This window comes from Chamaea fasciata, unplaced genomic scaffold (assembly GCF_029207755.1).
Source record: "Chamaea fasciata isolate MVZ Bird 193981 ecotype frontalis unplaced genomic scaffold, bChaFas1.0.hap1 SCAF_2, whole genome shotgun sequence".
In the NCBI taxonomy this organism is placed as follows: Eukaryota; Metazoa; Chordata; class Aves; order Passeriformes; family Sylviidae; genus Chamaea; species Chamaea fasciata.
In genome coordinates, this window is record NW_027094087.1 from 67,228,089 (window position 1) to 67,253,084 (window position 24,996).

The window sequence follows — 24,996 nt, forward strand, 5'->3', positions numbered from 1 at the left end:
GGGTTGCTTTTTAAATATCTGAGATCAAGAGCTTGAGTAGGCTTCATAAAATAGATCTATTCACCTTAATATCTCATGTATGTATATCATATATAAATACATATATATGTGCGTGCATCTCTCTCCTCCAAACTGTGCTCCAAAGAAGAGAATAAGTAAATAGCTCTTTTCAAGACCTAAGCTTGCTCTCACTGCCCTCTCAAGGGTTTTTGGGCCAAAACAAGCACTGCTGCCTCAGCTGCTGTGTCACAGCCTGACTGCTCTTACTGATGCTCTCCATGCAGTCACTCTCCCACCCCCTTTGCAACACCTTTGAGACTTCAGATCAGAAGTCTAAGGCCACTTAACAAAAGGTACCCAAAATTCTAGGCTGGATGCAGACATTGTGACTCCTAATTAATTCCTAAAACCCCTCCTATTTCATCTTTAAGTCTTATCTACACTCTTGTTTTATTTCCCTTATCTTTCCTCTCATAGAACTGTGAGCATTATAGCCAATGCTCACATTTATATACTCAAAATTACATGCTACTCTCAATTAATTTATGTTATATATATGCACCAAAAAAAGAACAATTACAAAGGTAACATTCTCCTAATGAATTTTTAAAGACTTAAAGTCAGACTCTAAAAAAAGTAATTATTTGTCTTTTATTTTCTGTTACAACCTAAAATTTTCAATTTTTGCTTAAGCTTATTATAATTAGCAAAACATATGCCAGTGCAGGAACAAAGAATATTTCAGTCAGTTAATTCCACCTTAATCACTTTAATCCCATACTTGTTCTTTTTAGTACAGGGCTTTTGTGGATCATTTGTAGCTCAGCATTAAGTTTAAAATTGGGAGGGGAGGTGTGAGGGTGAAGGTTGTGGGAAAACCTCTTCTTTACTCTGCAAATTACAAATCTTATCAACAGAACCGAATCTACTCCATTTTAAGTACAGAGAATTCCTCATCATTAGCTAAGGTACTAAATAAATAAGGTAGCAAATAAATATGTCAGACAAAGGCCAAGTATTTCCTGAGAAACCAAAAATATAAAGCTATCAAAGCAAGTTACTAAATGTCCTAGGGTGACTTTTTTTGATGCTTGTATCCCCAATTGTCTGTTCTGTTTGTGCTGTATATTAATTTCTGTGCCTTTAATGCTGGGTTTTGAGAGCAAAGCAACAGAAAAAAACATGCAGTTTGTTTTGAAAACAGCACTCACTCCTCTGCAGTCTTTCTCCAGGACTCTGTGCCTTCAAAGCTCAGACTGGGGCAGAGATCTACTTTGCTCTTAGCTCTTAGTTAGTTTTAGCTAACTGAAACAGAAAAATTCTCAAGACTGTTTTGTTGGGGTTTTTTTTCCTTTTTCTTAAGACTGTCTAAACCTACTCTAGATTAAAAGACAAAAGAGTACCGAGAGCTCACACCTGCGGCCCACCGAGGCCTGGAACTCTAGAAAGACTAAAAAAAGACAAAGAGCTAAACTACACCCACAGCAAAGACTTTCTCAAGTCGCCTTCTCACTCCAAAACAAGAAGTTTTATTGTTTCATATTATTCATTCTTGATACTTGCGAGCATTTTGTTCATTAAGAATTTTTTCCACTTTTCTCCCAAGAAGTTCTTTCCCAAACCTGTTAGAGGGAGGGGCCATTTAAGTTTACTTCCCAGAGGGACCCTATTCAACAGTTTTCTTCCAAATTTACCCTACACCAGGAGACTAAACTAAATTTTCTCCCAAATTTACCCTAAACACTAGAACACAACAAAACCACGATTTTTTGTTATGCTAATATCTTAAGAGCAGCAAAGTCTCTGTCTCTCTTAATGTTAAAAACAACTGTTCTCAATCTTATTACAGAAATGGCATAGGACAACTTCTGATTCCAACATATGTTCCACTTAAAGGCTCTAACAAACCTGACTTCTTCAAGTTTCAAGATTTGAAAGAAAATACTTCAATAGAACACTTGAAGTCACCCTAAGCTACAAAAACACAGACTGTTTTCAACTTACTCTCAACTAAACAAAAAACCACCAACACACCATGGACTATACTCTGGACAATCTGTAAAAGCACATACCCTAGTCATACCTTTTAATCTTTCACCTCACTGTCAAACTCAAAATATATCAGTATTCTTTTTAATAAGCTAACAATCACTATCAGAAATTTGTCTTGTAAATACTGTAAACCTTAGAAACTTCATAATAACTTTCTTCTTTACAATTAACTAAGCCCTACACAATATTGTTCATTATCATGAGACAGACACCTGTATCCAGGATACCAAGATATTTACATAGCCAGTCCCTAGAAATTTTACTACAAGTGAGACAGTTCCAAGCAGATTTTTTTTCAAAAGCATGAATGCAAGTCCATTGTTACCTCCAAGTGACTTAAACAACCCTGTATTACCTAGACAGTTATGAAAAATACTGAGGTTGTATCAGACATCTAAACATATTTTTGAACAAAAATTCTCAAATTTGGTATTTTGTAGATTCTTTACTAAAACTTAATAGTTTGAAAACATACTGATTTTCAACAATTTTCTATCTGCTGTAATGAATGTAAGAAAATCTCAACAATTTTCTATTTTGAGAGAAGTTTGTTACTTAGTTTTCCTACCATTTTTGCTAAGCCACCATCTTTTTAAAACTGTGCTACTTTTCTAAGTCTCATTGTAATAAACTGCCCAACACAACGCCAATGTTTTGGTTTCCACATGAAAGTCTTCTGTCCATATCACTGATAAATCTCATCCTTCTTGGAACCTCTTTTAACTTCAACATTTCTTTAAAACGCTGTTCCATTCTTTATAAATGCTAATAGCTACATTGCCTTTTACTTAAAATTAAGCATCTAAAAGCACTTGCTGATTCATTTGATACAATCCACAAGGACTCAGATGCAGTTCATAAACAATGCTGACTTACTTTCTAGTGACCACATATTTTGCAATCATCAATCATGAAATTTCAGCAGGCTGACTTGGTTATGCTTTTTGGCAATTCGCCACCACTATTTTCTGGAGTGCCAACTTTACCCTTCAGATAATAACACTTTAATGCAATCATCTATAAAATCCTAATTTTCTAAGACAAGACACTCAAACATTCTACATAACCACAGCTGCAATCACCTTTTTAATTCAGCATTTGAATTGGTTTTACAGTAAATATAAACAAGGAAAGTTAATCTGAATATGCTTTTTAGATTCAGAGGAACAACAAAACAAAGCACAATTCATAGCATTGATAAGGCAGTAATGAACAAAATTAAATGCATAGTTTTGTAATACACAGTAAAAAACAAGTGAATCAACAAATTTAAAAAAAAAAAGAAAAAGTCAATAAGTCCTATATTTCTGACTTTACACGATTAATCCTACTATAAGCACAGAAGCAGTCAATAGTAAAAAACCCTCTCTAACTGTAAAACTATAGCATCAAAATCTTAATATGCATTAAAATCTGGAGCTGCCAGTGCCACTAAGGGCAATAAAGCCAAAAAAGGGAAAGAATAATTGACAGCTACTGCAATTACATGCATACTCGGCAAAACATCTAAGGAACCATTCCACCAAATGATTTCCACTATTAGAAAGACTTACTCATTTTGGAGGATAAAGCAAAAGAAAGCACCCTTTACCATTATGAGCTTGTAGCCCCTCAGAGATATAAGATGCCTTATTTGCATCCTTTCCAGGTAGATTTTGAGGCTGTAGGTGTTCAAGAACCAACACTTTTAAAGGAGTGCAACTTGAGCGTTTACCTGGCATTTAATTGACTTTAATTTGAGTAGGTACATAGATCATCTTAATTCATCAAATGATTCTGAGCTAGATGGACTACAAATAAAACTACAGCGGTGTTTTAAGCAGCTGACTTATACTGTTGCTTTTTAATTCCCAAAAAGAACATACCAGCCTTAGATAACATACATGGCATATACTTCAAGTGGTATCAGTTACTTGCCTTTGGAAGTTTAATTGGTGGCTCTTTGGGCTCCTCTTCTTCATCACTGTCTGAATCTCCACTCTGGACACTGTTCTTTGAAGCCAAAGACACAGACGCTTCCTTTTTCTGCCACTCCAACACACAATGGCGGACATTGCAGTAAACATTAAAAGCTGAAGGATTGCTATGTAATCGGATATCTGGTATGGTTATTGTACTCTCTAGGTTTTCAGTCTGAAAAACAAGATTGGTTTTAATTTTAGTTTATTAGTTTCGTAAAGTTTCAAGCTTTGCTAAATATAAATAACCTCAACAGTCTCAATAATTTTGACAGACCAAATTATTTCCAAACTGGAGACAACTTTGCTGCTGAAGTACCAGTTATATCTCAGGCAGGGAAGAAAGAAAGAAGAGGAAGAAATTTCAATAGATTCCCTCTAGCTTTAGTCTCTACCTCTCATAACTTGATGAGAACACTGGGACTAAAAATGAAAGCAGCTCAGGCTAAAGAATGGTCCAAACCTGTGCCACAGTGATAAGAGTAGCAGAATCAAGCTTTATTTTCCCAACAACAGTCTGTTTTGGGGGTTTTAATTAAAACTGAGTTTCTAAACGCATGCCCTGTTATTCTAGTTATTAGTTTTAACCTGCTGGTAAAAATTGAAAATTAAAGCTGTTTGTTAAACATATACTAGAAATTAAGAAAACTCACTTGTTTTGTCGTTAAATGAAAACTGATGCCAAGTTTAAAAACTCCTGTCAGGATGCTGCAGATAATAGTTTTGAGAATAATAATCTAACGGACTAATTCCTAAATAAAGAAATCAAGGCCTATGACTCAACAGGACACCATTCTGTTTTCAGAAGCCCTGAGCCACAAAATGTGAGCTGGGCAACTGTTCCGAGAAACTATCACTACCCTGACCCACCCTGGTACCTGCTACTGGTGTATTACTGTCAGCCTTGGCTAAGACACAAAGGAGTCTTCATGAGGCTGTCATTGGACTCAGAAAAATAGTAAGAAAAACCATTTCTTAAAAAAAAATTTAAAATTCTGCTCTGTACTTTCCCAGTCTGCAACAGCAAGATGAGAGAGGAGGTATGACTGACTTGAAAAAACAAAACTCCACAACAATTAATTCCCAGGCAAGGTTATTCCTTCCATTTGTTTGTGTACTAGTAAAGACCAGGCTGGTCTGAGCATAGGCTTTGAAAACTGGATTTCAGGCATATGGGAAGAAGCAAAGCTCTGTAACACCTTGCTGTAGACAGAGAGCACAAAGACCATGTAAGGAGAGAAGGCCCAGGTTTAAGAGTGCAGGACAAATTTGCTTGACCATGCAAGGCAAAATGTGGGGGATTACTAGGCCAGACAGACTCAGGGTCATGACTGACTTCACTAGGTCATTTTGGTTTCTTGTATTCTGTAGGGATAGGGGGAGGAGGGGCACACTGGGAGTGGAGGCTTTTTGTCTTTTTATACTTATAGGGTATTAATATTGTGCATTGCCACATTCATCTGGCACAAAATTACACAGTGAATTATACTACAGTGATTTGAAACAGATCACTGAGAACAGTGAGGGGAAAGATAATATTAAACTACCAGAGGAGAGGTAAAAAATTTGAGAACCAGTGAACTGGGCAATATTTTAATGGGGTGATTTATTTTTCTACAATATGGTTGCCACAATTTTCTACATCAAAAATATTTTTATCTGCACATACATTTTTATTAGTAACAGAAATAACACTGGACTCTAAGGTAGACCTCTTAACATTACATGTTACAAAACAAAAAAATTCAAAATTACTTGACAATATTTCATCATTTACGTATTTCTATTTTTGACTATATTATTCTGACTATACTAGTATGTATTTGCCTGTCCTTCCTTTCCATTATTACTAAAGTTACTGCAAGCTAGAACATTTAGAAGCAATGCTTTACACTCTGCAACCTATTTTATCAGACACACATTATGTATTTATTTTTCTCACCTACATCAGTGTTAGCAGTAGCCACAAAAATATAAATATAATATAAAGATAATGAAGGAGGAAAAGGAAAAAGCTGGAAAAAATTCTCTACACGCATATTCAAGTTTGGCAGTTCTTTTACTATAGTTCAACAGAACTTCCGCCATTAGCGACTGAAAAACAGCAAAGTTTACTCCTTGTTCAATATTACTTTGAAATAGTAAAGCTCCTATTAAAAACCCCACAATATTAATCAGTGCAAGAACCCAAAGTACAACCTTTTATGTTATTCCATTATCAAATTGTAACAAAATAAATTTGGATTGACTTCACTGATAAGGAGCTCCTACAAATTTTGAACTTTATTTGACACCAGAAAACTGAAGGGTTATAAGATGTAACTCTTCTATACATCAAGTACCCAAACACATTACCCCAAAAGTTTTTGCAGCTCCTGGTAACGCAAATACATAGTATAAGCTTTCAGCTTTAAAGCTAGCTCAATTGAACAGAACAGGTGGAATTCCTTAGTAAACTTAGTTTACTAAATTTCTTTACTGACACTTACAGGAACAACAAAAAAAAAGAGATATTTCAGAGGCTCCAGAGATCTACCTGGAAGTTCACTTATCTAGCTAATATCACACATTGTAATTGTAACTTCTGTGAAGAGTTTCCATTCCAATTCTTTCTTGTCAGCACAGCTTAGATCTAGAAGAGCCTAAGTGCTGTAGCTTACAGTCTCATTTGAAACAGACCGGCCAAACTGTTAAAACCAGCACAGATAATTTTAGATATTACAGTGCTAGATAAAATCAGTGTATGTTTTCTTGCCTATGAATAACAAGCTGACTAATTTTCAGAATTAAATCCTTATTCTCAATATTTTACAACTATTAACCAGTAAGCCCTTTAAGTGTTCTATCTCTATGTTCAGTGTTTTGCTTTACTACAACAGTGCAGGAACAATACTTAGATACACTAAGATCCTATCCAGACTTCAGTACAGCACAACATCCTCAAGAAACTTCATCATAAGGTAAAAAAACACTGATGTGATTTGTGATGGATTTTCTCATCTGAGAGGTTTAACTATAATACTTATAGGTCTTCAAACAAACATCTGTTCAAAAGCAGATGTATATAAGCAGGCTGTATAAACCCCACTTTCTTAGATTTCCTTTACATAAGGTAAGAATAGAGCTGATGACAAAAAAAAAAAAAAAAAAAAAAACCACAGTAAAATTTTCTGCCCCTCTAATGCAAATGCTCATTCAATGAGCAGCTTTCTTTGTTGTTTTTTCTTTTCTCCAACAGTGGTAGAGGACAGTATTCAAAACAGATATCAGAAGGGGTTTTTTTCCATATGAAACAAGTGTTCTTCCTTTCCAGATAACAAATTTCTAACTTCACTGAGGACAGATACACTGAACAAGTCAGAAAACTGGGATATAAGTTCATCCCATCATCACCTGAAAGTTTACTTTTCTGCAGCTAATGAATACCTTCTACACAGTCATAAAAACTTCCCCAATATTAGCAGACTCATGATACCAACTGTACAATCTTGCTGCTGGCTCACAGATTTTGAGGTAGAATAGATCAGTAAGAAAATCTAACTAAACAATGTACCTGTACCTACAGAACCTCATTTAGTAATTCTTTCATCAAACTAATAAAAGTCTACCTTAACTTACAATTCTCTTAATGATACTACATTTCATGTTGGCACAAAATACATCTATGTTGCCAAGAAAAACAGCAGAACATTAAAACAAAATGTTAATTAACTTCTAAGACCTCACTAAAGTAATTTATTAGTTTTCCACAGATCTAGAATTATTAATAGTCCAAACAGACTACTCTTGAGCTATAGGATAAATTATTTCAGAAAGAAAGCCTTACAGCTTGTTTTCATGGTGTTAAGAGTATTGAGAGTCACATGACACTTGGGAATAAGGTGAAGAACAACAATCACTTTTCTCCACCTCTGAATGTCCTATTCTCAATGGCTACTGGAATGCTGCAACCCAAAGCACCCATGAAATTTGACTACAAACTCAGTTTCCAGAGTGCCTAAGTAGAAGATGAGATGATAGCTTCTATACTAGCTTTTCTCCCAAAGCATCTAGTTTCTTGGAAAATGAAATTACTACCACTTTCAAAAAGAAGAGGGCTTATAGACTGGAAAACAGAATTACACTGTTTGACTCTCTAACACAGTGGGATGTTCTGCATCTTCATCTTTGCTGTTTCACTTGGTATCATCAAAAACTAAACGTGCACGTTCTTAAAGATACATGGTGAAACATACATTGTAAAACTTAAATATCCACCATTGGTGAACACAGTTTTAATACATGAAGATTTTATTTCTTGTGTGTTTCTTTTTATCCTCTGAAAGATAAGATGCTAACTTATGAGAGAGAGATCAAAGCACAGATGCCTACACCCTGATGCCTGGCTTGTCCTTGTAAACATATAGTCCCTGCTAAAAGGAAGAATGAATTATGGAGGAGATGGTAAACAGCACAGGTTTGGTTCAAAAGATAAGAGCAACCTATTCCTAATTGCTCTTCTCAGTTAGCCTTTTGTAATGTTCCAATACACTCAAAGAATTGAGTGGGAAAAACCAAAACCCTCTTATCTCCTTTACACTTGTCTCACCCAAAAAGAAACTGTTTTCCCTAAAGATGAAACCTATACATATCTTCTGACCTATTTGTTTTCTTCCTCTTGAATCAGATTACTGTAGCAATGGTTTATTCTTAAATATGATGGAAATAGACTATAATCTAGGAGAGGAAAGTTAATCTGCTGTTAAAGATGGGTCAGGTTATAATAACCATCTGATCTAATCCATGTGTAACACTGAGAAGAGAAGCTCACCAAATTCTTCTTCAGTCAAAAGATTTCTTAGAAAGGGATGCCCTCTTGAGGTTGAAAGACCAAATAATACATAAGCCACTGAAAACAATGCCAAATTATTTGAGAACCTACATGTGTTTTTAATGAGATAATATTTATCCCAGTCAATCTGTTTTACACATCTATTCATTAGCTTATAATGAATTTGTCTGCTACATGAACCTCCCCCTTGAAGTTTTACTCATTCCATTTGTATAAAGGTAAAAATGTCACAGTTTAAAACTTCAGCATAAACTACACAGGTAGATGCCAATCACTTCAAGTATAAGCTGTGTTTGGCAGACTCCAATTTTTCAGTATTCTTCAAATAACACTATGGAAACAGAAGATGGTAAACTGTGGTTTTCTGTCTCTCTCTCTCAATCCAAGTGTCCTAAGCAGCATTTGCATGAATTAACAAATGGGGAAAATATCCAGGGTGTCGGGGGTGGGGGGGGGAAGCTAGCACCAATATCTGTAGAGTTGGGAAAAGTTACATGGCCTTACAATTTTCTGGCGATATTATTTGCCAAAAGGAAAAAAAGGGGACGAGGCAGGTAGGGACTGGCATCCAAGGTGCTACATCCATGTCTAACAATCAGATACTTGTTTTCTATGTAAAAGTCACTTATGTCAGTGAATTTCTAAAGCCAAAATAGACTGCACCACATGGAAAACTTTTATACCTCCATTTAAAAAATAGATACTAAACCACAAACCCAAAAATCTGTGATAATTCAAATACCAGAGATCATAGCACAATCCAGCTTAGAAACAGAGTAAGGCTCAAACTACTGGGCTGTGTTAAACACCAATTAGTTTTATACCTAAAATGTTCTAATATTTAATGCTTAAATGGTATAAACAATTGCCTTCTAGTTGCTCAACAATTACTTCTCTTTTAAAGTGCTCTCCTGTTCCATTACTCAATCATTTTTAGTAAGCACAGGATGTAGATAAATTTGAGTTCCTTGATCTTATTCTTGATTTAAGGCCCTCTCTGCCTCTACTAAGTATATTAAGAGAAAGCTTCCATCTCTGTTCAGACTAAGAGACTCTGTTTCTTCAACAAATAAACCAATGCACACAAACTCTACTGCTCAGAATGTCCAGTAGTGAAAGACTTTTCTATCTGCTCTACTTTACAGCTTCCAAATGGAAGCTATGGATGTGTTTGTTGTTTTCCTGACAACAAACACATCCATAGTTTTCAGACATTCCAGAGCAAAAATAATCATTGTGCTGATTCTGCCATGGTAAGTATTGGGATGCATTGAAAAAGGATATAAAAAACACAAACAAGAAAATCCTCCCTTAAGAAATCAACCATTTAAAAAAAACCAAAACAAAACCACCCCACTTCGTCAGTTTCATAACCTCAAGATATGAAGCTGGCTTTATCTTCCCCTTCTCAGCAACATTTTTCAGGAAATACGCAATTTTTTGCTATCATGCAGAAATAAACTGGAGTGCCTTTCTGTACTTGAGTCACTCAGAATGAAGACCAATTTCTAATGGTCAACTCTGGTCTGCCTCAAACACTGTCTGAAATAATGACATCAGTAAAAGACATACAAAAACCCACTACAACTTTCAAAGATACAACCCTCAAAGCTTCAAGAAGAAACTGACTTAAACCCAAGGAAAACGTTGAGAACAACCTTCCATAGGGATGAGGTCAGGAGATTATCAGTGCCGTATCTATAACTACTCACAAGAACTAGCCTTTCATATGTTCACATCATCTCGGCCAAGGATCCTGCCATTCCATTTATCCAGTGCAACTAAATCCAAGAACTCCATTTGACTGCTGAGCTTGTGAACAGCCATTCAGTATTTTGCTTTCTACTTGGCAGCAAAATTAGGGCCCCAACACCCAGATGGACAAGAGTCCCTTTATAGAGTAACATTGATAAAAGCTGAAGAGTTACCTTATTTTAAAAGCACAAGTTTCTGTCACCAAACAGAACACACAGACTAACTACATTCTGCAAAGTTTCTTCGAATTTCTAACTTGGTTGTCTTTGTTGACAGTGGGTTAATACAGTCATGGAGAGGACAGAGCTAAAACATCTTATAGCAACTGAAGAAAAGACTGAGAAATTCAGTTCGGACCACAAATATTTTACTGTACAGTGCTGAGAACAGAAATGAAGATAAGCCCTTTCTATACCATAGTCTGAAGCTGCACTACTTGAGATAAGCAGAATAATCTGCTAAGTCTCCAAAAAGTCAATACCAAATTAATAGATAGAGGGTTTGCTTCACCCTCCCAAAGTCATCTGTCTTGCGATACAGTAACTACATGAGGTTTGGCAAAGAGGGATAAGATGGCCAAGTGATTCTACACTGAATTTGTATTGTGAGGACATTCAACTGACTAGAAGGTGTTTTCACTAGATATTTCAGTGGTTCTGTCCCTCAGAACCATTCCAAAAATGAGCTCTCTTTATTGACTACAAGCCTTCATGTCTGCAGCAAGCGTTCATGAAAATCCCTCCAAGACTCTAGCTTACATAGACAAATAATAGCTCTCTAATAGAGAAAGCATGCAGAACAGTAGTATTTAAAAATAGCATTGCTAATTTATTCTCTCTACAGAGTGAAGATGCAAACATTTTTATTAAGTTCATGGTATGGTTCCCATGCATTTAAAGTGATGTAAGGCAGGGGTTACATGGGGAAAAAACATTAATAGAATCACTTAGATATCATTTATTACATTTTCCATTATGGAGGAATTTTCAGAGGTAACTTTGGAATCCTTAGAATGCTCCCTTTCTTCTTTAGCTGCTATGACCAAACCTTTGCAGCAGTAGTCTCTAACTGTTGGCTAGATACAGATCTCAAAATTTACCTCTAAGACCAATATGTTTAGCTACACTCAGGGTTTAGGAACTGGAGAACTAAAAACACTGTTTATATTATTTCCTGTTGAACAACAGTAGCAAAAGCAATTGAGTAAGTTTAACACTGGTATCACAGTCACATAGGATACAGTAAAGAGACAATACTGGTCTACTATTGACTCCTCTAAACAAACAAATTGTTAGTCACACTTAGCTATTGTATTTCTCTCAACTGAAGTTACTGTCATTTTTGAGTTAGAATTTTGTCAGGTTAGTTACAGGCTTACCTTGTTGCGTGTTTTTACTTTCAATTTAGTCTTCTGTTTTCTTTTCAACTTTTTCTTGCTAAAAAGTTTCTTACTTCTGAAAAAGAGAAGAAAAGCAATGAGAACAACATTAATAAACTCCCTTCTGTACCCCATGGTAAAAAGCACAGAAGGAAAAAATGTCAGTAGCACTCTACATTTTTTTCTTGTAGGCAAAGGGAATAATCACAGGTAGAATTTCAGAGTATAAATCAGAATAAAAAGCACTTAAAATTATGCTTTCCTAATGCTTCACTGAATTATGGGCCCTTACTCTCATCAATTTAACCAGAATATATGCTAGGACAGAAACAAGTCCCTGAGCTTTCTACTGGGTTACCCTATTGCTTCTATTACAAGTTCATCAGTGCCACAGCAATGCTAGAAGCAGTAATTACTGACAATTCTCAGCACAACAACCTGTTAGTACAGAACACTGCTTTGCGAGGTCTTTACCACACAAAGACTCAAGCCTTCCGAGACAAAAAGTAAGCTTTAAAAATACATTGTTTTGCAGAAGATTCAGTTCATGGAAGAAACTGCAGCTTCTTTAGCTTTTGTTTGGACTTTTTCCACCCTTTACTTTATAGACCTAATGTCCATCACTTTAAATTACAGACCTAGCTAGCACACACGTTTCTAAGATCTGCCCACACCTCATCCCTACCACACTCTTTTTCTCCTCTGTTTTACTACCCAGGAAAAAAAGATAAGACATCATACAAAAAAGACACCACATGCACATACACTTGTTCTGTCACCATCACTGAGATTACTCTGAAATGGATTTTTTAACCTACTGGTTTTTCAGATAAGTCCTCCAAAATAAAGAACAAAGTTATATGTTAACTGTGCAGCATACAGCTCACCTTATATAGGACTTCAAGCAACAGCTACTAACATTGCTCTGTACCATAAACTTCAAACAGTTCACAGCTCAGATTAGTTGAAAAATAAAACTATTACATCTGAAAATCACAGGCAGTGAGAATTTGCATTTTTAGTAACAGACTGAGAATCAGAACAATCTGAGTATTTCATTCAACCAACTTTGTTCTAAATAAAAATGCTGATGTTTTAAAAGCATAGTGGTTACTTGTCCCATACAGCATTCAGACTGCAAGAATATAGAAAACTCATGGTCCAGCAGTTAAAAGCTGGAAAAACTGAAGCCAGCAGTGAGAATACAAGCTCAAACAAAGAATTCACGTAGAGTATGCCAAGAAAGCTGCTTCCTAAAAATGTCACCACTTTCCTCCTCTTAACCTATATTAAGAGGAAGGTATGTTCCTCAAGACACTTCCTGCAGAAACAAACCAGCTCACCACTTTTCTTTTAAGGAACAACCACCATTATCCTGGAGTTAAAAAAATTGATTCAGTGAGCAGTGAGGGGGGACTTGCCCCACCATCCTCAGTAAATTAAAGCTTACAAAGAGAATGGAGATGACTGCGAAACATTGCCCCAACAGTAGTTTCAGTAGGTAACAGTATATAAGCTATTTAAGAAACACGGGGAAAGAAAACTACATACAACCTTTATGGGTCAAATTTCAACAATCAGACTCCATAGTCCAACTCACTATTTACTTTTTCTATAATTACACAAATTTCTCTTACTTATTAGCATTTAATGCATATCAATCTGCTGTCAAACACGAAAAACAGTGCAGCCCCTTCCACTCTGTAGCCACTCAGTCTTTTGCTCTGGACCTCAACCTTTTATGAAACTTGAACCCTAACTTTCAGTTTAAAAGTTCTGATGAAAGTATCTTCTGGGTTCTCTCAGTCCATACCACATGTAAGCCACGTTGACCAAAGCTGGAAACAATACTTGTTGTTTGCTGTTAGGAAGAGGAAGAAGAAATGTCTCATATGCCTCCTCCAAGGTCAGACTTTTAACTGCATTCCAGGTATTATTCGGCAGCTTCATAGCAATATGGCGTAGCAGACTTATTCAACCCAGACTAGCAAGAAAACATTTCCCTGCAAACCTCAAAATTGAGCTACCAATACTTTTTATCTATTTGTGCTAATAATTATGCCTTTTAAACAGAGTATGATTTGCACTTGCCACAGACAACTTGATAAGCATGGCTTTTTTCTTTTTAAAAGATACTAATTCAAGTTGCCAAGAAATTTCAAATTTAATCCTTCCTGCCAAAATCCTTGAAAACTCTCCAAATTTGTTGCAGTCTGCAAACATTATAAACACTTGTTCATCTTGTAAATATTTCACTGGACCAGTCCCTGTAATTTTTGCAAGTATTTCTTTGTGTTTACACATACATCTGAAAAAAATCCAAACTAAGCCCTTTCCCTTCCCCCAAGCTTGGGCTCATTTCCATAGTAACAAAACCTCTGCCATTTGGCAGATTACCTTCATTTGTCATGACACCTACACAAGGTTTTTTCCAATTAGCAAACAGGAAAGATCAGCAATGGGTTTACTGATGGTGCTATGATCTCCCTCATTCATACAACAACCATTAAAGATGCTGCAAGTAGCAGCATCTCACAGTGGAGCACTGCTCCACTGTGGCAGTCTTTATCTTCAGCAAGTTTCGGGCTTGAGTAATTTCACATGAAAATAGCTCAGGACAGAAATGCCATAGTAAGAACCCACAACTGTCTCCCTATATTTTCTAAAAATGAACTCTCAAGGAGCTGGAAAGTAAACTTTCTTCCATATCCAAACAAACCTTCAGAACAAGTAAGCAATTAATTAATAAAAAATACCTAATCACACTAATTTTAGAAATAGCTCTGAGCAACCTACAATTATTACGTATAACGTAACACTAATATATTCACAATGTATCTGGACATAACAAAGACATATATGATTGTTCATAGTTCTACTTCTATATCCCATAACATTAAGATGTTTTATTACTCAGAAAAAAAGTGTAAAACATGGGCAAATATATTCATGGAAAACAACGTTAAGCAGATTATGAGTAATTTCCTGGTGGAAACCACATGTGTTAATTATAAGCCCAACTCTTCTATTGCATGAAGATTAACAAGATCTGATATGGCTCAGTTGGATTTTTTAGCTAAATTATTAATTATATTGCTGGTTAACAATTGTAAACTGCTGCTAGCTGTCATTTGTAAAGGTCTTGATACTCTGCACTGACCATCAGCTTCCGCCTTTAGCCTCCAACTTCTAACTCAGCTGTTGATACCATTTAGTTCACAGAAAACTAACTAACATTCATTATCAGCAATCTCAGGCAGGCTTTCTGTAACCTGCTTCAAGACATTGCAACACTGGAGACCAAGTCTTGAACTGGACCACAAAGGAAGCGCAAGTCAAAAGAGCACAGAACATAAAGACATCTTGACAAAAACTACTTTCGGCAAATGTGCGCAAAGAAAGAGTGAATGGTGCTATTACAGCCTTTACAGAAAAATCCATTGAGAAGAAATACCTAAACGGTTCAACCCTGGAATGTGAAATAATTGCCTCAAATCAAAGGCAGGGGGGAAAAAAAAAGGAGGGGAAAGGAGAGGGTGGGCAATAACCAGTTGAGTGACAATTTAAAGTAGGTAAAAGAGCTATTAAATTACATGATTATGACTTCTAATCAGGCTTGTAGCACCTGTAGTAGGAGGAATAAAGGCATTCTTTAGTTTATTTGTTCTAAACCAGAAGTAGCATCAGCTAGTACTTGGACTATTTGATGCATTAGTAGGGGGACATTGTTCAGTTGTGTCAACACCATTGCTCTTACTATGCTTAAAAGAGATGAAGAAATGCAAACAGAGCATCTTCCCTCAAGGTGCAACGGTCTTCTGGAACTGCAATTCATAAGCTTAAATTCGAGAGGGAAGCTTTACATGTTGAGTGTGTGCTCCCCCGCTCAATGCAGTTACTGAATTACTCAACATGGACTAACACTATGTTAGTGTTACACCTGCATAAGATCCTCTAGACTAAATGTTAAACCAAATGTGTGTCTAATGAGTGGAAAAAATATTATTACATCTCTGAGCGGCAGAATAGGAACAACAAAAGTCTTATTTAAGTGCTGTCTGACCTAAAACTTTTGCTTCGGAAACAATGGTACCAAAGACCACAGTAGCTAGGACAGTATTAGACACAGTTGTTCTGCTGTTGAACCGTTGAGTACACTTTTGAAAAATTTGTGAATTTAGTAAACCACATGCTAAGACATGCTCAATTTTTTAAGACTTTGAAGTGACTTTAACTCAATCCATTTGTCTAAACTTGCCTGCTCTGGTTCAAGGGCTACATATCTTTGGGAAGAAGTATACTGTTGGCAGGACAGGCCTAGCAAAGAGCTGTTGTGTTCAGACAAATGACAAACATGTTCTGTTACTCTGTTTCCATAAGTGCTTACTCAACACAGTTAGCTTAAGCATTCAAGGGTTTATGGAAATTCACTCAGGAGGCAGCAGCCACCCAGTAAACACTGAAAATGAAACAGTCAGGTTTGTGGTATCATACTAGTCTTTTGTTTCCTCCATTAGGTGAGCTATTGCTGCTGGTGCTCAGCTTAGTCAGACAAGATGCAGGAAGCATTTGCTTCTGAACAGCCCAAAGTGAAATCCCAAACTCAGATTGTCAAGGAGATCACAAGAGTAAGCTATTATCACTCATGTAGTGATCATCAAGTCTGAGGGTGTTTCATCACTGCATTGTTATACTGGATGCAGTGACAGTGCAGGTGAAATTCAGGAACCTGAAAGAAGGGAGCAAGACAAAAGCAGGATCACAACCCTAGACTTCCTAAGAAGCCTTCATCAATCAAGAACAACCTGTTCTTTGAAGAATCCATGGGATACAGTTCCCTGGAGAGGAAGGGGTGCAGAAGAGCTCTCCAACGCCAGCAGTTTGGGGGAGCTGACTCACGCTCTACATACAACTTGCAATGCCGTATCTGGAATACTACCACCAGCTCTGGGCACCCCAGTACAAGAGACACTTGCTCACTGGAGTGAGTCCTGAGAAAGGCCACTAAGATGCTTAGAGAACTGCAAGTTCTGCTGTATGAGGAGAAACCCAGCAAGCAGAGATTTTTTAGCTATGAAAGGGAAAACCTGAGAGGGTGGGGGTGGAATAGCCTCCATGTGAATATCTCCACCTCCACTTGATGGGAGAGAGCAAAGATGGTGGAAACACTTCTAAGCGATACAGGCCAAGAGACAGTGGAGAAAAAAAACAAATACAGGAAGTTCCAATTAAACCTAAGAACTGTAAAAAATGGTCAAAGACTGGAATAGGTTGTCCTGAGAGCCTATTGGACAATGTTCAGAGCAACCTGCTCTGGTTGATCCATCTTTGAGCACTCGACAGTCTCCAGAAGCCCCTTCTAACCTCAACGATTCTGTGATCTTCACTATTTGCTTATAAAACAAAGCAAAATTTGACTGTACAATAAACATGCTTCTGCACTGCGGAAAGAGTGTATTTTTTCTCATCCTGAGTTTTGCATTTCTCCTGGTGTCATGCCATGTTTCTGATTATGCTTCCAAGTAGAGACATACTGAGCTTTTCATCTGTTCACCATCTGGATCAGCAAACAGACATTAAAATCAGGCATAGGAGCAACTTCTATGGGAATTAGTCAGCATAATCAAACCTACTACAGTACACAAAGCTAGCAAGGGAAAAAGGGATGAAAACTACTTTATGACACTTTAAATATATGCCTGCATTAAGACAAGCCAGTCACTTTAATTGATCCACACTTTCTCAGACATAACCAACAACCACAGGTACACTAAGAAGGGCATGACAGAGAACATGCTTACATGCAACTATCAAGAGCTTCTCTGTGCAGATGAACCAACATGGACACTGTACAGGACCTTTAACAAGACTTTTTCAAAGAAAGCTTGTGCACACAGCACATCACCTGGAAAACTAAAACATAATTTGTCAAATGGAAGATACTCTAGAATCAGTTAAAAGAGTGTCTGGGAAGAACCCCAAAAGGTCACCATTTCCATTTTCTGGTCTGTCATGAGGGTCCTGGTCAATGACAGACTGATTTTGAGCCAGCAGTGCCCTGGCAGCCAGGAGACCCAAATGTTCCCTGGGGTGCATCAGGCACAGCATGACCAGCCAGGCAAGGGAGGGGATTGTCCCGCTCTGCTCTGGAGCAGCCTCACTCCAAGTCCTGGGGATAGTTTTGGGCACCACAATGTCATCCAAAGGAGGGCCACAAGGATGGTGAAGGGTTTGGAGGGGAAGCCACATAAGGAGCAGCTGAGCTCACTGTTCAGCCTGGAGGAGACTGAGGGGAGACCTCACTGCAGTTACAACTTCCTCACGAGGGGAAGCCGAGGTGCAGGTAACACATCTCTTCACTCTGGTGACCAGGACAGGACTTGAGAAAACAGCATGAAGCTGAGTCAGGGGAAGTTTAGGCTGGATATCAGGAAAATGTGGTTCATCCAAAAGGATGGTTGAGCAGTGGCACAGGCTCCCCATGGAAGCGGTCACAGCACCAAGCCTGACCATTCAAGGAGTGTTTGGACAATGCTCTCAGACACATGGTGTGACTCAGGGGGATGGTCCTGTGCAGGGCCAGAGGTGGACACTGATCCTTGTGGGTCCCTTCCAGTTCAGCATATTGACTAATTCCAGACAAATTCCACTGCATTCCCAACATCCCTTTTCCCTGGAGAGATATTAAACACTGCAAATTATCACACTCCCACCCTGTCCTATGAAATCCTATTAGAAAACTCTTTTTGCGCTATCTTCTAAATTGTCTTTATGGCAAGCAAATGCTATATTTTTGTATCTTTATTACAGAAAAAATTGGTTTATTTTTCTCTTTTCCTCAACTTGAAATTTTTTAAAGACTGAGGAGAAACGATCTTCTGACAATTAAGCAGTCTCAGTTCCTTCAGCCTAAACTGTAACTCATTTACATCACTAGCATCTAATTTCACTATTCTCTCATAGTAACCAGTCCTTCTTTTTCAGAAAACAATGACAAAAGAAAAATGAAATGGGAAAAAAAAAGAAGTCCCACAATCCTGAAATACAAAGAGATGGTCAAGAATACTTCAGGTTTCCTACACAAAAATCACTCACAATTTGAAGTAAAATTCTGAAACACTCCAGAAGCCTGGATACTTCTGAATCACAATCACTTCATAATTTCACAGAATGTGTAGAATCTCTCATAAGGTACCTTTTATTCATTGCTGGTTTTACATTTTTGCTTACTGGTTTGGTAGTGTGATTTTCTGAAGCTAAACATCTACAGTCTTAAGTATATCTAATCATCCACAGTTTTGCATCCACTGTTAACTTTTTCATCTACAATCTCAATTCCAACTCTGAAATTGTCAATGGGAGACTACACCGTTCAGGACCTAGGACAGATCCAGATGCATCGCAACAGCTACTATCTGTTCTCACAGGCCTCTCCCTCGACTGCCATTTCACAGCATCACTCCAGGGTGGGCTCCTGTGCAGCTTTAAATTTACATTACAGTTGTTCTATCTAGAAGAGGGGCAGCCAAATCGTCAGGCCAACGGCAACACACCTAAAAATTCTAGTTGAGGAAGGATACAGTCCAGACAATGAGACAACAGAAGCAACAGCTGCTTTTCTTACTTGCACCTGCCTGAAAAGCATAGAATCATAAAATGCCCGATAGGCACCAATTAAGTCACTCCAAAGCCTTCCCTTTTCCAGGCTGAACAAGCCCAATTCTCTCAGCTTTCCTCCCAGGAGAGGTGTTCCATCCCTCCAAACATCTTGGTGGTCCTCCCCTAGACTCACTCCAAGAGATCCATGTCCTTTCTGTGCTGGAGACTTAGCTGGATCACATCCAGCCTCTCACCCACCAGCACCCCCAAATCCTTTTCTGTGAGGGGTTACCCCATTTGTTCATTCCCCAGCCTGTGTTAATAGCAAGGGTTGCCCCAACCCAGGTGAAGCACCTTGCACTTGGCCTTGATAAACCTTATGAGATTCCCATGGGCCCACTTCTCGAGTGCATGGTTCCAGGTGCAGGCCTAAGGCTGGAGGAAGAGCTCTGATACACTCAATGATCTGTTACAACAAGATCCATCAGATCTGCATCAGACTTTCCTGCTGTACAGAAAACCACAAGGTACTCTTCCACTGAAATACAACAATGTGCATTTTTAAGGGTTTTCCCTTCTCCTCTGTAAGCAGGTAATCTGACACTCGATCATACAAAGAACAATACCATTATGAAGAGCAACTTAAAAGCAACTGCAGCCTCTGCTAGACTTCCTTATTTCCCAAACCATTTACTCCATCCTCTGAAGTGCTCCAAAACAGTTCTTAAATTTGTAATCCAGCTCCAAGGCAACTTAATATCAAACACAGGGAACTACAGCTGATAAATATCAGTTGACTTGTCAGCAAGAAACTTGCTATATGCTCATCTCATTGCTATATTATAGTTTGCTGTATTATTTGCCACATTATAGTTCAACTATAAGAGCTTCAGTATAAAGGAAAGGGAATACTAAAGAAAAACAGGTTATCAAGTCTGCTCAGAAGATCTGAGGAGATCTCAAATTGTGGGACCATCTTATTTTAAAGGACATCCCGACTTGCTGTCTGTAGGATCATCTGCGGATGGCAGGGAGAAGGAATTCTGCTGATCTGAGATATTCTAGAATACGTGGTTTTATTGCATGGGTCGTGGGTAAAAAAGGGCCTTGCCTTCAGCCACCAGCCTCGGCTGAAGGAAAGTCCCAAAGAGAGCAAGATGAAGAGCAAGGGGGTACGAGTTAAGAGAGAAGGGAGCCAGGTGGCAGGGGTCAGAGAGCAGGAGGAAGAGGCAAGAGAGCAGGGAATAGAGAGGTAGAAGTAAGAGCTAAAAGACGTAGAAGAAAGAGCTGGGGATAGAGAGGTTGAAGTAAGAGAGCAGGGAATAGAGCGGTAGAAGTAAGAGCCAGGAATAGAGAGCGAGGTCCTTCTTACAATGCATTGTATCTCCTTTAGTGATGAATATTTTAATTTACAGTGACCAACCAATACAAGACACAAAATCCTATAGAATCTACATATAGCCTATAAGAACTACTACATTACCATACTATGTTATATTTTAAACTCTAAAAACTACTCTTTAGACTTTTCTGTTTTGCTACATTGACCTTTGGATCCCTTAGCCAGCAGAAAGGTATTGTTCAATCAAAAGGGATTCTTCTTCAGCTGGCTAGGCTATTGTTTTCAGATCATATAGTAACTAAGACTCAGTATCCTACAACTCAAAGTAAGCTTCTATTTCTATTTTGATTCTAGGTTTCATATTTTCAGAATCTTTTGCTAAACAATCATATTTATAAGGTTTCCCTAATTCATCTTCCCCAACAGCTGTCAACAACAGAGAAGCATCTGGCAAACACACAGCCAAGTGAAAACAAAAGAAGAAGTTCAAGCAATGACTCACGTGGAGGAGTTGAGAATGATAAGAAACAGAACAAAGGAAATGGGCAGAGCTTCAGCGGCCTGATCTATAGACAGAGAAGAGGGTTTATGACCAGAGAACTGTGTATTAATAAAACTACATGGAGGCTGCATGCTGGCAAGGAGATGAAGAGGTACCATCTGACAAAATGCAACCAACAAACCTTGCTAAACATATTAGAGTTGCTGCTTGCATACTCCCTATTTTGGTACCTCTCCACATGTACACAAGCTTCAGTGTTCAGCAGTCTTATTTCTATGAACTGGAGGGTTACTCTTTTTGAAAGCAAATACTTCTTTTAAGGGCCTCTATGTACAACATCTCCCATATTTAGGTATGTACTGTGTCCTTGCAAACAAAATACCCTTTGACTTCTCCTATCTCAATGTAATCCCTGCACTGTTATTTCAGCTGCCAAGAATTCTAGCATCTGTAATAAGAAACAGCCATACAAAAAGCCCCATGAAGTAATCCAAAGTAAAGAACTCGCCTAAACAATGCTATCTATATACCTACCAAATGCTATACACCTTCCACAAAGCTGGCATACAGAATGCGTCACTTTAAGGTACGTGCTTTAGCATTGCAGCTGTAATTGTAAAATGGGAGAAGCTCAGAAAATGGTCCAGCCAAATCCCAAACACCTAATTCTGTCCTCGCTTTTGTGTTTCTCCATCTAACTCACACCAACACAAATCTACCATTTAGTGTCCAAGTAGTGCAAGTCAAGGGGACCCCAAAAATGTTCCATGAGATTTAGAAGTTGTTGAAGCACCCAGCAACTGAACTTTCCTAAAGCTTCCCATGCTCAACTTTCTGTCCTTGCAGATACCTCCCACTGACAACTAAGAAGCCAACATGTTTATCATTTCTTCTACTGCCAGAACATCCGGCACCTTTCAACGACTGGGAGGGACAGTGTCAGTAGGCTGCAAGAACAAAGAAGGAAAATAAATGTCACTAAAAACACCCAATCTGATCTTGCCTTGATAAACAAAATGTCTGCTTACAAACAATAGTGACAAGAGCTTTTTAATGCTTCATTTTTCATATCACCTACAGTCATATCTATCAGGTTTCTAAAAGGACTTGCCATAAAACAGTTGACAAGGGAACAAAATATGTACATGAGCTGAAACATGGCACACAAATGCCTATCATACAAATACATAAACTCTCGTGCAATGTCAAACTAAGTATTGGCAAGCTTTATGAAATAAACACACACCAAGTACATACTATACCATATACTTATATCACAAACTGACTCAAAATTTTACAAATCACAGATAGAAAAAACCTAATAATATTGATTTCTGAAGAAATAAATTCACTAAAAATCCTTTCACTGTGATTTAGCAATGAAATCTACAGAACACCCGAGGAAAAAATGCTTTCTGCGAACACTGGTTAGTATCCCTGGATTCTAGAGTATCTCTGGAAAGAGAACTGTTGCTTTGTAAAATACTTCATGAAAAATACCTCCATGAAGCAGTTGCTTGACCATCCCTTCCTCTTTGCACAGTTGCAGGCAGGATAGGAAAAATAAGGTATTGCTTTGTCAAAATCACAGCCAAAGTACCTCAGCTGCATGAAGCCTACTCACAAACTGTATTTTTGCCTGTTGTGATATATTACTAGTTGAATATGATATTTGCTCCCAAAAGAAGAAAAAAGTGGAAGGCTGCAGAGAGGAAAGCTAAGATTTTTGCAGTAGTATCTCCAAACTGGGGACTAATTGCCACTAGACAACACACAGCAAGACTTCAACACACAAAACAAACACCTCAAATTCAAAAATACTCTAAATAATAAATGACTTACATTTGGATTTTGTTACCGTGCAGCTCTTCCTACAAGAATGCTTGGAAAAATATGCTGCTTTTTCTTATCTAAAACTGCAACTGTTCCTACCTTTTCAGCTCCTCTCATATTCCCTTTACTCAAGCTATAGCATGAAGATCTGATACATGTTTCTAAAAGTATGTTTAAAACATAAAGAAAGGGGAGGACAGTCTCCATCCTGCAATGGATGAGGAAAATGCTGATGTACTTAATGCCTTCTCTATCTCAATCCAGTTGTGTTTTCAGGGTATTCAGCCCTCATCATCCAAGGGCAAATGATCAGCGATCTGCTGCACCAGTGAGACACACAAAAGTCTACGGGACTGGGTGGGATCCACCAAAGAATACTGCAGGAGCTGGCAGAAGTGCCCACTAAACCACTTTCCATTTCCAGTTACCAGCAGCTCTGCCTAACTGGGGAAATTCCACTTGACTGAAAGTCAGTGAATGTGCCACCCAATTACAAGAAAGGCCAGAAGGAGAATTCAGGGAACTACAGGCCTGTGAGTCTGCCCTCAGTGCTGGGGAAGGTCATGGAGCAGGATCATATAATCACATGGCACATACATGACAAGCAGGTGACCAGGGCTGCCAACATGGAAAGTAGGTCCTGCTTTGACCAACCCGATCTCCTTCTATGACCAGGTGTCCCACATAGTGGATGGGGGAAAGGCTGTGGATGTTATCTAGCTGGCCTTTATAAGGCCTTTAGACACTGTTTCTCACAACATTTCCTTGGAAAAACTGGTGGCTCATGGTTTGGGAGAGGACTCTTTGCCGGGCTGAGGCCAAATGTGTGAGGTTTAAAAAGGCCAAATGCCAAGTCCTGCACTTGGGTCTTGACAACCACTTGCAGCACTACAGGCTGGGGGAAGAGCTGGAAAGCTGCCCATCAGGAAAGGATCTGGGGGTGCTGGTTGACAGCTACTTGACATGAGCCAGCAGAGTGCCCAGGTGGCCAAGAATGCCAATGACATCTTGGCCTGTATCAGAAATATGTGGCCAGCAGGGCCAGGGCAGTGATCACCCCCTGTACTACACACTTTTGAGGCCACACCTTGAACTCTGTGTTCCGTTTTGGACTCCTCACTCCAAAAAGTGCTGAAGTGTGCCCAGACAAAGGCAGAAAAGCTGGTGCTGTGTCTGGAGAACAAATCTTATGAGGAATAGCTGAAATAGCTGGGGTTGTTCAGCCTGGAGAAAAGGACCTTATTCCTCCACACAACTCTGGAAAAAGGTTGGAGCCAGGTGGGAGTCAGTCTCTTCTCAAGCAACCAGCAATAGCACAAAAGGAACTGGCCTCACACTGGACCAGGGAAGGTTTAGATTTGGTATCGTGGGAAAATTATTCAGCACAAGGGTTTTCAAGAACTGGAACACCCTGCCCTGGGAGTGGTGGAATCACTACCCCCAGAAGTATTTAATAGGTGTGTAGAGGGGCATTCAGGGACACGGTTTAGTAGTGGACTTGGCAGTGCTGGGTTAACAGTGGAACTCACTGATCCTAAAGGTCTTTGCCAACATAAACTATTTAATGGTTCTGTTTCCAGTACCACAACAACCACCATCCTACAACACAGCTCTGCTGGAAGATCTGATTGTTCAGCACTGTGCTCCCTCTGACACATCTTCTCAGAGGACAAATAAACTTCATATTGATCCCTTCTCCTTCTGGTCTATTTTCTTAAGGATTACAGAATCACATCATTCAGGTTA

General features: G+C 38.4%; 1 protein-coding gene across 14 annotated transcripts in view; it reads right to left on the reverse strand.

Annotated features, from left to right (window-relative positions):
- The window catches only part of MYCBP2 (MYC binding protein 2), a 173,712-nt gene that overhangs the window by 137,949 nt on the left and 10,767 nt on the right, over positions 1–24,996 (reverse strand). For all 14 annotated transcript variants that reach the window (XM_066176316.1, XM_066176328.1, XM_066176313.1 and 11 more), the window contains exons 2-3: positions 11,975–12,050; positions 3,970–4,185 (exon numbers count right to left, since the gene is read on the reverse strand). In XM_066176316.1, coding sequence (XP_066032413.1) covers positions 3,970–4,185; positions 11,975–12,050 — 292 coding nt within the window. The remainder of the gene's footprint in view (positions 1–3,969; positions 4,186–11,974; positions 12,051–24,996) is intronic.